Source organism: Echiichthys vipera, assembly GCF_963691815.1.
Source record: "Echiichthys vipera genome assembly, chromosome: 6".
In the NCBI taxonomy this organism is placed as follows: domain Eukaryota; kingdom Metazoa; phylum Chordata; class Actinopteri; order Perciformes; family Trachinidae; genus Echiichthys; species Echiichthys vipera.
In genome coordinates, this window is record NC_139831.1 from 16,012,381 (window position 1) to 16,028,720 (window position 16,340).

At 38.8% G+C, this 16,340-nt stretch overlaps 1 protein-coding gene across 1 annotated transcript in view; it reads left to right on the forward strand.

The window, feature by feature from the left end:
* Nucleotides 1-16,340, forward strand: part of diaph1 (diaphanous related formin 1) — a gene marked incomplete at its 3' end in the record, with an annotated part of 86,058 nt that overhangs the window by 18,136 nt on the left and 51,582 nt on the right. The window contains exons 2-14 of the mRNA XM_083914974.1: nucleotides 3,862-3,888; nucleotides 4,696-4,866; nucleotides 5,158-5,259; nucleotides 6,419-6,549; nucleotides 7,457-7,540; nucleotides 7,638-7,701; nucleotides 8,189-8,328; nucleotides 8,673-8,778; nucleotides 8,998-9,108; nucleotides 9,377-9,495; nucleotides 10,404-10,520; nucleotides 12,908-13,023; nucleotides 15,703-15,767. Coding sequence (XP_083771100.1) covers nucleotides 3,862-3,888; nucleotides 4,696-4,866; nucleotides 5,158-5,259; nucleotides 6,419-6,549; nucleotides 7,457-7,540; nucleotides 7,638-7,701; nucleotides 8,189-8,328; nucleotides 8,673-8,778; nucleotides 8,998-9,108; nucleotides 9,377-9,495; nucleotides 10,404-10,520; nucleotides 12,908-13,023; nucleotides 15,703-15,767 — 1,353 coding nt within the window. The remainder of the gene's footprint in view (nucleotides 1-3,861; nucleotides 3,889-4,695; nucleotides 4,867-5,157; nucleotides 5,260-6,418; nucleotides 6,550-7,456; nucleotides 7,541-7,637; nucleotides 7,702-8,188; nucleotides 8,329-8,672; nucleotides 8,779-8,997; nucleotides 9,109-9,376; nucleotides 9,496-10,403; nucleotides 10,521-12,907; nucleotides 13,024-15,702; nucleotides 15,768-16,340) is intronic.

Sequence of the window (16,340 nt, forward strand, 5' to 3'; positions counted from 1 at the left end):
AAAAAAAACCTAAATAATGTTTTCACAGCTCTAAACCCACCTTTGGGCACTAGGTAAAAGTTACTTACCCTGGTGATGTGCTGGTCGCTTGATGTTAACATAAACTGTAGTAACAGGGAGCCTTTCACATGCAACATTTATCACATTCATCTAATCTGCTCATTGTGTTTGATTAAATAAATTGTCTTGTTCAGATGACTGCCTGTTCTTGTGAAGCCTTCTGCATTTTTTTATGAATTATAATAGTTTTTTGGGTCTTAGATTAAGTCAAAGTCTGCGAAAAACCTTCTCAGTCCAAATTGAGGGAGCTCTAATTATTTATTTATCCGTCAGTTACTCTTACAACAAAAAAATCAAATCAGCTAGTCTCTTAGATGTCACAAAATTGTGAAAATTGCCACATCATAATTTTGCATATCTTGAGGATGTTTTTGAATCACTTGTTTCGTCTAACAAACACTCCCAAACCCAAAACTATTCAACTATGATGACGTTCAATAGCAGCCAATCTTCAAATGTGAAAAGCTGGAAATAGCACACGGACAGATTTAATTCATTATCAAAATAGTCTTCGATTGTTGTAATAATTCTTATTTTGTCCATCACCAGTCACTATTCGATTAATTGACTATTCATTTTTAGTATTAGGGCAAACTTGAGGGTTAGGGTTAGGCCAACCACTTTCAATGTGACAAACATGGTGGTGTGTAGATTCACTGCTAAACATTAGTGTTACTCTTAGATTGTGTACTTTTGTTCTACTTTTATGCCTGGTTTTCCCCTTATCATTCACGTATGTATGTAGTATGCTGGTATGCTGCTACAAAGGCAACTAGTTATTTTTGTCAATTTTTAAAAGCATCAGTTCGTTGCGGCGTACCCTTTTGTACCAAAGACAGAGTGCAATATTAAGTGTCAAGGATCAATGTAGCTGACACACACATTCATGCAGATTTTTGTGTTGGTATTATATTTTGAGAAAAGCATGAATAACTGGGGCTGGGGAATAATTTAGTAGTATTTTGTATGGACTGTCAATGGATTATATGATCATGTCATGTCATCATTTTACAAAACCGTTGTTCAATGTAATGATTGCAAGTTGGTTGTAGTTAAAAACTAACACTAAGTCAATGACGCTTTTGTTTTACAGTAAAGAATTTTCTCTTATGTAGTGCTTAACCATGAAAAACAGTTCATTGCAACAGCAGTTTGATTTGATACATAATTTAGCATTCATTGTCATATTGTGATACGCTATCTGAAAAATATTTCTGATTTTAATGTGTTATTAAATTCTGCTATATCACCCAGACATATTAATAACCAACTTGGGTAATAGCTGGCATTGGCTCACATTAATTTAACAGATGCCTTGGTAGTACTGAAAGTAGTTCTGAAGCGATTCATTGTTTCCTTTAAGGTTCCCCTCAGACAGGGAGAAAATACTCATAGACCCATTTGACTCCCTTAAAGACCATCCTAGTTCAAACACTGGTTATATTTGTCTACGAGTGCAAAATATTGTCAGCTGTACTCATGGATTGAAAAGGGGAACTTGACACTTACAGTTTGTTGAATTCACAAATGGTTTTTTGTCTCTTCCTCCCAATCTATCTCTCTTGCTGTCTTCCTGACACACTTGATTTCAGTTTCCTGTGCGATTACCTACGACCCACTGTTCCTACTGTCAGATGTATATTTCTGTTCTTTTAGCAGCGTGTGCGTGTGTGCGTGTGTGCGTGCGTGCGTGCGTGCGTGCGTGCGTGCGTGCGTGCGTGTGTGCGTGTGTGTGTGTGTGTGTTTTTCTACCCATCTGTGTGCATGGGTTGAGGCTCTGTTATTTAATGGCACCTGTGTAAGCGGAAACACCCTTTTCTTGATGGCACTCCCCATAATCAGAGTGCAGTACAGTAATTGTGGTCAAGGCGGTTTAATAAGAGCAAAATGTTTGTTTTGATCTTTCTGTATTTTACTTGTATGATTTCAGCACAGATTTCTTTTTCACATCGCAGTTATTAAAAAATAGGGTGGATAGTGAGTTTAATGAGATGCAGGAGACATACCTATCAGCATCACTGGTAACACATTAGGCGAAATACTACAATCCAGTACTGTATGTGCTCCCTGTAGAACCTTTTAGAGCATGTGTAAAGTTTTTTTCTATGACAGTTGTAAGAGTCTCTGCTGGATTTCCTAGGGGGACATTATTGTGTTTAGCCTGACACCTACTGTAGTAGGGAAGAGGTACATAAACACCAGCACAATCAACAAAAACATATCACAATGAATTGCAATAGAAATGTATTTGTCCCATTGTTATTTTGCTCTTAAGTATTTTTCATTAATGGTAAATCAATTAAGACATATTTTGATTCAGAGCTTAGAGGCAATGAGCAACATCCAGAGGTCAAAGATAAAAGAAAAAATAAAGAGTTTTACTGTCGCAGCCAAAAATAAGTGGATCTTTCACAAGAATTACAAACACAGAATTGAAAAGCCAAGTTACAAAAGATGTGCTGGGGTCAACAGATATATTGCTGAGTAGATGATGTCACGTTATGCTGCTGTAAAACAGTTTTTTTCACAATCCTGGTCCCTATAATTCACCAATAAATTGAACCCTTTGATCTAGGATCGGAAAAGTTAGATAGCAGTCAGGTACTTATTTGTTTCCACAATTAATTTAGTATTTACTTAGACATAAAAAAAATGTAATGAAGCAGCAGCAATCCAGGAACAGCCAGTTTTTCACTCTTTCATGTTTCAACATTTAACTTTAACTTGTAACCCATAAATCAGTCACTTAATATGCTAGATTTGCTAATATTTTGTCATATGGACTGCTGAATATCCTGAGACTGAATTGTGTGAGTTTATATTTTATTTACAACCTGAGCCAAACACAGTGAGGCTAGTGCACCTCTCTATGTAGGCCTTAGCATGCAGGAGAAGGGAAACATCTGTTTTTGTGTGGTCATAAAAGGGAAGACACTGTACTGTGTTTGTACATTTGTATTGTGACCATTTGGCCCTCAGACCCCTGCAACTGCGACCAACCCCAGAGGTCACATTCTATTTGATGTCTTGTAGGGTGCTTAGCACTCAGAGGTTCGCTGTGACTTTTGCTTTCCTCCTTATAAAATACATGGAAAAAAGCTCAACTTTATATTTGAATTCTAGGTAAAGTTGCAATCAGGACTGACATGTTGATATTGTTCTACTTTAACTGTGGTCAGATTCTTGAAAGCAATGTTTTTCACTTCTGTTATTTCTCATCTCCTTTTGATACTACTATTAGTTCTGTCTATTTAAAATAAGAGATTTGAATGTTATTTGCTCTGCATGGACTTGGTCCGGGAATGTGTTTGTCCACTTTGAAAGTGGTACTGCCAACAATGGGGCTCCATTGGGGCTTATTGTTAGATCTAGCCTGACACTTAGTGGCCAAGACATGCAAGTGCATTTCATATTGGCGCTGATCTCCCCTCTTTAAAAATGTATTGATGTCTCTCTTCCTTTGACAGTTTGAGTGCTCACTGCTGATCTACTTCTAATTGGTCACACATGTAATTACTGCCTTTCAGGTGTCCTGATTATCTGGACTTAGACTCTAATTTAAAAGTGTTCGTTCAATAACATGTGTATCAATAACTTCCTTTAGTTGTAACAGTAATTTATTTACAGTTTCCCTCTGTCCTGCTGCGGATCCCCCATAATCTCTGTAGACGATTTCCTGGATTAATTTCCTGTAATAAATGATTTCTGCCTAATCGATTCTTTACGTTTCTCTCCCTCCCTTTGATTTTTTCCTACCCTTCCGTTCCATTTCTCTCCCTTTTATCCATTTCTCTATGACAGAAACTCAAACGCCTGATTCCTGATGAGGTAGGTTTGTTACTGCCTTCAACCATCACCTGCGTGCTTGACTCGTCCATCTGTCATTGTCAGCTTGATAAACCAACTCACCACTCCCCATTTAATGTCATGTCACTGTCACACAAACCTAATCCACCATAACACACGTTGTTAAGTATCTGTGTCTTGTCCTGTGCTGTACTCACATTGGATGTGCATGCTTTGAAGATGCACACCGACGGCATGAAATATTGGCACATATACTAGTGATGCTCTCATGTACCTGCCACAGGAGGATGGCGGAATCATATTGACATATTAATATTCATGATTGCTTATTAAGGGTCACTTTTTTTTAATTTGTGCCAAGATTGCATGTCCAAAAAAGTTGATGTTCTTCAGTGTGTTTTTTATTTGGCAAGAAATGATATAAACAGGTTTTTGCACAATACCACAACGTCATTAAAACCAGAGGGAAAGAAATCCCCTAGTGTTTATTAAAAATTGAGTATTATCTTCTACGCCTGCCAGTGTTTACTGCATGTTGACTTTGTGTGGCAATCTTTGTTGGCAGAAACCTTTGACGTCTCTAATTCCTAATCAGCGTCTCACATTGTGAAAAGGTTTCTACGGTTGTAGAAAAAACCTCCTAAAACTAAGGGAAAATAGCCCTAATGTCTTTCATTATAGTTTAACATATTATATTAAGAGCGTACACCTGTCTTCAGACTGTGATGATTAGGGATTGTTTTATGGCCTTACAGTGATGGTTACACTTTGGCATTTTTTTCTCTGACCTCTTTCCTCTAACCTGTGTCATATTGTCTGCTAATCCAGTTGGAGCGTTTCACCAGCATTAGGATGAAAAAGGACAAGGACAAGGAGAAGCCTGGCCATGTCCCAGGTCAGCGACACTCTTCAGCTGCCAGCTATGAGATCAACGCTCAGGGCGCTATGCTGCATGATCATTCTGATGAATACGTCCTGGAACTCTTCGAACAGATGCTGGTGAGAAGGACAGTCTCAGTCTGTGTTCATCTTCACCTTTTATCATCACCTCACTTTATATGCCTTGCTTTCGATTTAGGAGAGACTAGCTGAAATATGTAAATGTAATTCTTCTTTTTTATAAATAAAATTTGACTTCCATTTTAGTATGCATTTCCTGTTTATTAATTTCTTGAGTCTACAGACTCATGCTATTTCCTTGTCTTAAAATACTTTTTGTTTATCCCACCATCATACTTCCTTCTTTTTTAATTATTATTTTTTTCCCTCCTTCCTCCTGTCTTTCTGCAGGTGGATATGAACCTGAATGGGGAGAAGCAGCAGCCTCTAAGGGAAAAAGATATTATGATCAAACGAGAGATGGTCTCGCAGTACCTCCACACGTCCAAAGCTGTCAGTACCAAAATAAATGTTTTTAATTAGGGCTGGACAAAAAACACGATTCATGTAAAAATTGCGATTCCTACCTTCTAAGATTCATAATCAATTCACAGCTTCCAAAATTCGACAAATTAAAAAACAATCCAAAAACTCTTTTTCTGTCTCACGGTGCGTACTTCGTGGCTTCCGTAGAACACCGTTGCAGGAAGCTACTGGCTAGTCAGTCAATGTCATTGAAGGCAATTGTTTGGGCACACTTTGGATTTGACAAGCTCCAGGGAAGGAGAAGCTGAACACGACTCATTCAATATGCAAGGTTTGCAAAATGAAAGTCATGTACTTCGGCAATACTACGAACGCCCACTGCAGTCAAGTGAGCCGTCATACACTTCTCCGTAGTCAAACCAGCCGGTCCTATATTTGTATTTCGCCGGTATTCTGACATCAATGGTAAATGCATTGAAACTGCTCAGAGCGAGCTGAAATGAAGGATATATACTTTACTGTCATTTTGTCTCACTCTGCAGTATAAAACTCTAACCTGCAGAGAGGAGAGGAAGTATTAACTTTACACGAGAACACTATGTGAAATACTAGTCTTCAAATTGTCAAAAATATTTTTGTTGTGTCCATGTCGAGTTTTCAATTTTCAGAATAAAGTGTTACACAACCAGGCCCAAATACCAAATAAATATGGGAATAAGATTAATTGCATAATATTCACAGAACTTTTAACCGGGGAATTTCCGGATAAAAGTCTTTCAAAATATACTTTACACTAAGATATATTGTATTAAAAACTACAAACGATTTTGCAGTGTTACATTTGTACAATTTTATTTTGGAAATGGCCAAAAATTTATATTGAATCGAGAATCGTCTTGAATTGAAAATTTATTTAATATGATCAAATCTGGTGAAAGCCAGTAGCTCACAGGACCTACATAACCAAACAGAAAGTTGCTTGCACAGTTCTTTTAACTGTGCAATAAGCCTTTTAAGATAAAATCCTACACACCCTTTTAGTTCTGCAAATCAAAATATCAAATTAGGCTTGACTGTTGCCCTTTGTGGCCTGCTGTTTTGCTTTCTTGTGGAAATTGCCCCAATTATAACCTGTAAGAAAACAAATATAAACGAAGTGATTTTGTTTTTTGTGATTTTTGATTAGGGTCAAAACCAGAAGGAGAGTTCCAAATCAGCCATGATGTACATCCAGGAGTTAAAGTCAGACTACCGAGACACACAGCTGCTGAGCTGTCTGGAATCTCTGCGAGTCTCTCTTAATAACAACCCTGTCAGGTAAAACACACACATATATATATATATATAGATTCATACAGTGTCTATGAAAATAAAACCTCAAACCAGATAAATACAATAATTGTATCATCGAGGTGTGATTCGAGTCCAGACCTTAATCCAATTGAAACTTGACTGATCTTGACAGATAAGCAAAGGTGATACAGACCTATTCACATACGCTTCTAAAGAAGCTTCCAATACTGACTCAATTCTATTCCATTCAGTTTTACTCAGGGGGTGGGGTTGAGCTAAACTCGGACGAGCGGCTTGTCACTAATATGAGAATAGCTGGTCCACCTCAAAGGTTAACCCCTCACCTCAAAGCAAGCACAAGTCTTGGCATTGGGTCTTGAGGACTTGTTGCACTGACAGATACACTGTACAAACACTGCATTAAGTTCACAACATTACAGTTAAGTAACTTCAGACACAGACAGACTCTCGCCATCGCTGTCTGCGTGTGTATGAAACTGAATCAGACAGAGAGAGGAAAGTTCAGCTGCGCGAGCAGAGATGAATGTACCAGGGGAAACCAAGATAATTTTGCTGTTGTAAAATGATTAGAGCCAACAACCCCCACAGGAGTCAATGTTCCATCTTTCTTTTTTTTAAGGCAAATAAAGATTCCAACATTGTGAAATTGTGAAATTAATGTAGGTCATGCTAGTCTAGTAATAAAACATGGCTATCAAACCCAACTTGTAAGTACGATTGTAGGCAGTATTTCCTTTGTGGCCATTGTCAACATATCTCTTATTCATTAGGTTAAAAGTCAAACCAGCAACACAAAAGACAATCTTTAAACTGTAATAGGAAAATTATGTTGTGAACAAAATATATTCCCAGAAAATGTCAATCGGAACATGTCAAACAGTGTACTAATCATGTCGTCTCGTCACTTCAGTTGGGTGCAGAACTTTGGAGATGAGGGGCTGGCTCTGCTGTTGAACCTGCTTAGAAAACTACAGGAGGACAAGGACGAGTACCCGTAAGACACTTAAACCACAGAATAAACAATTATCCTCTTTAGCAATGTTGTTGCAATGTCATTCAGTATCTGTCGTCTCTCTCATCCCACCAACTAGAATGATGGGAGTGAAATGTCAACACGAGATCATTCGCTGTTTAAAAGCCTTTATGAACAACAAGGTAAGGAAATTGACTCTTTACCTACATCAGAATACCAAAGTATTTCTTTGGTATGAATGCACGTAGTTGTTTTATGTAGCTGTAAGTAATAGAATAAGTACAATGTTAGAATCATTTTTATTCCATTTTGTGTCTTTATTGTAGTGTAGCAATTCTTCCTCTAGAGGGCATGATGAAGTCAACTTGACCAACTTTGGTCAGTTCATTACAATAAATACAGTCACTGATTACCTTTTGAGAGTGCTTTGAGTTTTCAGGGTGGTAATGCGTCTAACACTAGGCAATTAGTTTGCATCTCTTTACAATCCATCACATTAATCATCAATGATGTGGTGCCTGCCAGAGACCAATTGATTCTGATTCCTCTGATGTAAACACTATCATTTGAACCATGAAAGTGTGGTCTTTGTCTTGCTGCAGAAATCAACCTTAAAGGATTTTACCTAATTTAGCTTTCTCTCATCTGCTTCCTTTCTCTCCATTTTAGTACGGTCTAAAATCCATGCTGGAGTCAGTTGAGGGAATTCCTCTGCTGGTCAAAGCCATCAACCCTCGGGTGCCTCATATGATGGTGGATGCTGTCAAGCTGCTCTCTGCAATCTCGATATTGGAACATCCTGAGAACCTGTAAGCATTAGCTAAAGGCTTACACCATGGCATTTAATATGTTGAACAGAAATGATGGCCCTAGGCAACCACTTCTTGAAGTCATGAGTATTATAGTATTATATAAGTTACAGTCTTTAACTGCTCTATTGGCAACAACTAGCAACCTAGCATTAACATTGAACAATTGCATATCATATCTTTGTAGGTCAAGTTTCACTAATAGCTTTCAAATAAAGCAACAGAATATACTTTTTAATTCTTCATACCTTTTTTTATTGCTTGTTGTGTGTATTTGTATTGTTATTTTATGTAACAACATGTAACAGCATTTTATATGATGTGCATAACTGTGCTTTTTGCAGTCACGAGCGTGTTTTGGAGGCCATTACGGAGGAGGCAGAGAGACGGGACATTGAGAGGTTTCAGCCTCTCCTTACTGGCATGAAAAATCACAACATTGCTCTTAAGGTGCACATGCACACATATACTTATACTTACTCATAAATGCCCATGTTTGTTTTTGTTGACAAATGACACCAACCCAGTAGCATTTGATAGACAGCACTACTTAGAGCACTCTGCAGTGTAACAGACTCAGCTGACAAGTATTGTATTTTGTATTATAGTAGTATCATCTATCCAGTGAGTCTAAACTGTAAAGCTGACTTTCCAGTGTGTTTTATACAGGGTGGCTGCATGCAGCTAATCAACGCTTTGATAAGCCGGGGAGAAGAGTTGGACTTCAGGATCCATATTCGCTCTGAACTGCTGAGATTGGGACTCAGAGACCTGCTGACGGTACAGAAAACATTCTCTTTTGATGTTCTCTCAAAGTGACTCTCTAACAACACACACACACACACACACACACAAACACACACACACACACACACACACACACTTGCAAATCCTTACTCTTCATGAATCTCTCACCCTTGGTGCCTCTGTCTTGCTGACACACGTTCATATGCTGTAAAAATGTTCTCTAAACTGTCCCAAACTCAATGTTTGTCACATTCTTCTGTCATCCTTCCTCTCTGCCTACATCTCATTGCTCTCCCTGCAGGAGGTGCGGTCGATAGAAAACGAAGAGCTGAGGGTGCAACTCACGGTGTTTGATGAGCAGGCTGAAGATGACTCTGAGGACCTCAAAGCACGTCTTGATGACATCCGGATTGAGATGGAATATCCTTCCACTGGGCAAAATTGTCCCTCTGTAGAAACTGTCAGGTTCAACTTTTTGACCTTCAAAATCTATATACCTGGTTACAACTCTTCATGCTTGTAGTTTCGAGTTTGTTACTTTGCTGGTTTGATAAGCAAATTAATAACCTTCATAAGGTTTTTATAATGAAATAATTTGTGCAATTTACATAGATGTGATATAGAATTATATGCATTTGTTTCCTCAGAATTAGCTTTTTATTATATAATGATTTTCACCTGATTTGACAAAGATACATAATAACAGGAAAGGATGCAAAGTACCATGTCTTATCATTATCACTAAATGCACTTTTTTATTTAAATGGGACGATACAGTTAACATCGTTCCAACACAAATAATTATGTTTTCGGATCTTTGATAAATGAAAGTCACCCTGACTGTAATTTTTTTTTTCTTTTTAAAGACGGCTTAAAAAGAAATTTCACCAACAGCAGTAATTCTCCTTGCTGCTCATGATCTGCAGTTATAATTTTCAGCACCAGGTGTCTCCCAGGGATAACCAATACAGTGTAAACATAATCTGCCTTCCTCACTGCAACACTGAATGAACACGTAAAAACATACTTGTGTGATAGAACTGATTGTGGTAGTTGTAAAAGATATAATCAACAAAGATTATTTGATAGACTACAAGTCTGGTCTCTGTTTGACATGTATTTAACTTTAATTCTGAAGTGCACCAATGACCGTGTTCAGTTGTTTTTTTACAGGACTTGTATAATTAATATATGCAGCAAAAGTTGGTGTGAGACTATTCAGAATTTTGCAGATTGCTGAAGATGTGAACTTTTGAATGTAGTTTTTATTTTTGTGTTAAACTCTTTCATTTATTGTGTTGATTAAGCCTTAACTGCATTTGCTTCAGTGATGTGAGGGAAGTGTTTGATATACTAGTCAACACTGTAAAGGACTCCAAGGGCGAAACCCACTTCCTCTCCCTGATGCAGCACTTGCTGCTCATCCGTAATGACTATTTGGCCAGGTAGCACATGAACATATACACACTCATACATACTCGATACTCTAACACATGCGCCTGCTCACAGATATGCTCATATATTAGAGCTAATATGATATTGTTACGTGACAAGGCAGCACAAACTGTATCATGAGGGATTCACATAGTCACAGGGCTTAACACTAACTTTTAAAAGTGCTGCCAGGCTTGTAACCAGGCATCAGCTTATGGTTGCCGAAACTGAAAGTAGGTTTTAATTTTTAGTCATCTTATCATTGCTCTTTTATATGTTAAAAAGGTGGTTGCCAATTTCTCAAAAATGGTTTCCAATGGAAATGTGTCAACTGTCATTGTCAAACCCTGAGTCATTCATGGATATGATAAACCTAGAATAATGCTAATTGTTGAAATGTTCTGAATGATTAGGCACAGAAAAAAGCTGCATGTAGCACAAGGCAAATTCAGAGTACTCTAGTAGAAGTAGGAGGCAGAAATCTTATTGCAGAATCATACAGCAATATCATAAATATACAGGAAAGTACAATTTATTTTGCAGTACCAATGCAGTCAATGATATGTATTTTAAATAAGCTAAAGTCACCATCAAGTAAAACTTAAGAAGTAGTTTCTTCCTTTTCTCCGATCCTTTCTTCATCCTCCTCAGCCCAGTCCTCCATTTGCTGTTTGTTTTTCTAGAGCACCGTTCAAAGGCTGAGAAATTAATACATGCAAAGTCCAATTCCATTTTAATAGAAATGAACGCCATCACCTCTTATCGCCAGAAATATGCTAATGTCTCTCCCTGTGTCTTCCAAAGCCCTTGGGGGTTTAGCTACGGAAACAGAGGAGAAAGGAAGAGTGAATAATTGAATGACAAACCAGGGGTAAAATAATGTTAAGGACAAGTCAAGAGTTGTACGGCATAGTGTATGCACATTTACACATGCATGTCCACTTTCATACTATCAAAAGACAGGAACAGTTTGCTTTACTTAATATCACAGAAAATACACAACATGTGCAGGAATGCACACATTTGAGTTAGATGTGTTGTTGATCGGTGTTGCCTTGATGGTATCAGGCAGGCAGGAAATTGTGGTTTATTTTTTACCACAGTTGGGGATGGAAAACTTAGGTTGCCCAAACAAATGGTCCAAGCTGAGGTATTTTTACCTCACTGTTTCCGATCCTGCTTTTTCCATCCAGGTGGTCCAGCGGAACACAATAGAGGCGGTCTGTAATGGACTCCACAGGGAGAGAGGAAGTGAGGGTGGGAGGGAGAGCTGTAGAGTGGCAGAAAATACAGCTCAATAATTACAGAGATGAAAAGAGAAGGGAGGTGGAGGGCGAGACAATAATGAAGAAGAAATTGAGCGTTGAGGTAAATTGCTGGGTAGGAATGTACAAGTGATAGAAGGTTTTGCATTTGTGTGGAAATGAATGTAAGAGTACCTGCTGCTTTGCTACTTTTTCATACTCGGTTTTACCATGTTTTAAACTCAAGTAGAGGCCTGAGAATTTACTAGAATACACAAATGAACTGACGTGAATGCACAGACTGTACAAGGCTTAATAGATGTAGTTTAGATATGCAATGACATTTGTATTTAGCCAAATATATACATTCTTACCGTTTTCATAATATACCTAATAACCTAATCTAAATTTAATGTTTTAAGGCTCATGAAGAATGCCAGATTTAGGATGAACCCAAATACAAATCTATTTCACTTTGACTCAGTTTTTCAGAATGACACTAGATGTCTCTCTCGCTCCACGGATAAATCTAAGCTTTAGAAAGAAAAAAAACAAAACAGAACCTTGAAGTATATTGAAGGAGTGGAATAAGTGTTAGACAAAGGCAGAGTGACTCAGAGAGACAGGGGAGGGAGGGGAGGGAGGGAGGCAGAATAAATAAAAGTATTGAGTTTGTGACTGTGGCAGCATCTAATGGGGTCAGGGAATAAGACACCTCCAAAATTGAGTGTCTGTGTGAAGCTGGCTTGATCAGACACGGAGCGCTGGACATACACAAACACACTCTCACGAACACAATCAATCTTTGTGACAAGAAACTCAAACTGTCATGCACACAGACAGCCAATCTCAGTTGCACACATTTGTCTGAACAAATGAACCTACTTGCTCTTTTCCAGTGCCATCCTCTGCTCACATGATGTGCCTGATTTCTTGTTAATGCCGTCCACACCGGTATTGTACAATACATGCATATGCTATAATTGTCGTTGTGGAGATAACATACAAAATGTGTTGTTGAGAGTGACACATTCACATAATAACTCTCCTCTCCATTGTCACCCTCCTTCCATCCTTCACTTCTTATCTTCCCCTGTGTCTCTCCACTTCTTTCTCTCCATCTCTTAATCCATCTCTCTATAAATCTGTCACAGGCCTCAGTACTACAAGTTGATAGACGAGTGTATCGCTCAGATCGTGCTTCACAGAAATGGAGCGGACCCCGACTTCAAGTGTCGTAACCTCAGCCTCAACATTGAAGGCTTGATAGGTGAGTTGTTCAATCAAAAAACATTTTAATAAAGTCTCCTTTTTCTCTTTCTCTGTACATGGGGCCTTCTTGCCGATCAATACTTAAAAATTTGAGCTACACTCACTTTCAAATGTATTAAAAACCAAATAAACAAAGACCAGAAAAATCAAACATTGTGGTGCAGTGCTATTTAAAACCTTCAACCATATTTTACTTTTGGCCTAACCCACTCTAATAACTGACACAATTTGTGTTGCTGTCAATGTCATTGTACCTGCTTGATGTGATTTAATTTGGTCATAATATGTATAATACAATTTGGAACCATGTTTGTCAAATGTGTCGTGTCCCAGAAACACCACAGGGTGGAGCCAGAGGGAGTGTAGGCTGAATTGTGCTACAGGTCTTACAGTCATATTGGTGGTATAGGTATCATAGAACTTTATCAAGAGGATAAAAGCTTTGTCCTAAACTAAGCAAACCTACAGTCTGATTTCACAATATAGTGGCGGAAATGTCTTAGTCCTCCTCTAATGTTTGATCCCTGACACACAATGATAGATAAATGGTAACGCTCAGTCACTGGTTAGAAATGTATTAATTTTATTCAAGTCAGCAGTGCTCAGGTGCATGTGTCTGCAAGCGTCCCCTTTGTTTAAAGGATAGGTTCACAATTTTTTCAAGTCTGTCTTAAAACAATAGTCAGGTGTCCATATTAAATAACACTGACACAGATTTTACTTCTGTGATTGTTCTTCTTTTTCATACCGACCATTAAAAGATCATATCCTAATGCGCTTCCAGTGGGAGTGATGAGGAACTAAATATTCAGTCCTCATTCTGTGCAGAAATGCATCCCAAAGTTTATCCAGTGCTTATGAGGCTTCAGCAGTTTCAGTTCATCAAATCAACTCTTTTCAGTACAGTTCCCTCTTTGTGTTAAAAAGCATCTAATGCAGCTCACCGACTGTATCAGGAGAAACAGAAAAAGGTCATTCTAAAAAGACTTGATTAACTCAGATTGCTGAAGCCTCACATTGGCTTCAGATACACTTTGTAACACATTTTTTGCACAGAACGAAGACTGTATTTTTACATTTAAAGCACATTAGGAAATGGTCTTTTAATGGAGAGTATGAAAAAGAGTGTTTAAAAAATTGTGCACCTATTGTCTAAGTGCACATGAGCAAGACACAGAATACCTAAAAGCTACAGGGGTTACTTGGGGGAGATCAAGAAAGTCACATGAGGGCCACTCATCCTTGTCATTTCCTGTCACACTATCATATACTCACATGGAATGCTTTCGGTGAAAAGTGGTGCACACTGGTATATGTGCATGTGGAATTGAAGACTTGAGTGACAGCACTAAATGTTGACCAGGAAACACCTACTGACTAGAGTAAACTAGACCAGAGCATAATGGAGGTGCATGCCTATGTCTCAAGAGTTCAATAGTCCTTTATGGCAGGTCTCCGCTGCTCTCCGCAGGAGGCTCTAATTGCACTGCTTCTAACTGCGTACACACACACACACACACACACACACACACACACACACACACACACACGCTGGCTGGCCTCCTTAAAGGCTGCCAGAGTTATTATCGGTGGAAAGCAGCCCAATTCTGCCCTGCATGCATTATTTAGTGTTTTTCTTTGAACTCTGAAATTCAGCACAGTTTCCCCCCTACATTCTAGCTCCCTCAGTGCTCACTATTCGAAGTTTGTCCCATTTAGCCTAGCCACCATGACAGAAGGAACCCCCACCCCCCTTTCCATTACACATCCAATAACCATGTAAACTCATACCCAAATGCACGCTCTGAAATTGTATGTGGGCTGGCATATTGTGACGTTCTTTCATCCGGCAAAATCTTCTCTTTCACAAAATAGATTTCTGAATTTTGCTCTGCCTTGCTTACTAGCTTATCTAGATCTTGCATAGTTTCACCTCCTTTTTTTCACAAGCCACATTTCCATTGCAACTGAAGACTCAAACTTTATCGCGTCACAATCTGTATAATTCACTTTCTATTTTAGCTTTTCGCAGCCCTTCTATCTCTGCTATCTATCTTTTTGATCCCTCTCCTGGGCATCATGATTAGCTGTCTTTGATCCAGTGACTTTGTGGCATTCATCTTCATGCTAATTAGTTCTTTTATGGCACATGCTGGGTAAGCCCTTGGGCACTGAACCACCTGTAGGCCCTGCAATTATTCTGTCAAAGTACCCTGATGGTCAACCTGTGTCCTTCTCACCTTGTCCTCTGCCAAGCAGAACCTCAACAACAGGTTACTTCCAGCATATTACATGGTCCTTCCTTCTTGAATATAAAAAAATTATATTAACTGGTGTGAGATGTATTTCATATAGAGGGAAATCAATGTGCTCCCACCTTTTTCACACATAAACAAACACAAAATGTGTATGTATTGGCGACATAAAAGGTAATGATGTTGCATGCAACAGATGGCATCCTGTTGTAATGAGATGAGAGTAGTGCAATAAAGGAGAAATAGGGAGACAGATAGGATGCTTTCTCTGTGTATGCATCTGTTTGTGAATGTATGTGGGCGCACAGCATGTGCCAGACTGAAGGGTGCGATGTCTTTACACCCAGGCGTGTGCAGGTGTGTTGTCGGAAACCCTTATCCATTCTCATTTCCTTGCTTCTGTCCTCTCTGTTTGTCCACAGAAAACATGGTGGACCAGACCAAGGTGGAAACCAGCGAGGCAAAGGCAGCTGAGCTGGAGAAGAAGGTGAAATACACATAAATTAATTCACATAATGACAGCATACATTACTCATAGACATAAGTCATCCTGGAAGCATACAAGCTATTTCAGTCATTTAGACACAAAAGAAAATCATACATCTTGAAAGCTACCATTTCTCCCTCACACATCAACATTCTATATGACCAGTGTTTGTCTGACATGGGATGACAAATGTGAAAAAGGGAGGGATGACTAGGATGTGAGCATATTCTTACAGGTGCAATACACACACACACGGACACGCACACACACACACACACACACACGCAATCGCAAGGTGGTAAATGCCTTGATTACGGTGTGCTGCTGCCCTAGTATTTCTGTCCTAGTGACAGGATAATTGCAAAGAGGGAGCTGAAACTAGCCCTCATTCAGACACGCATAAAAACACACAGTCATATGGGATCATATCCATTGGGCACAGGCTCATCCACACAAGCACACATTACATGAACCTTTTTGTTGACACACACACACACACACACACACACACACACACACACACACACACACACACACACACACACACACACACACACGCACACCCACACCAGT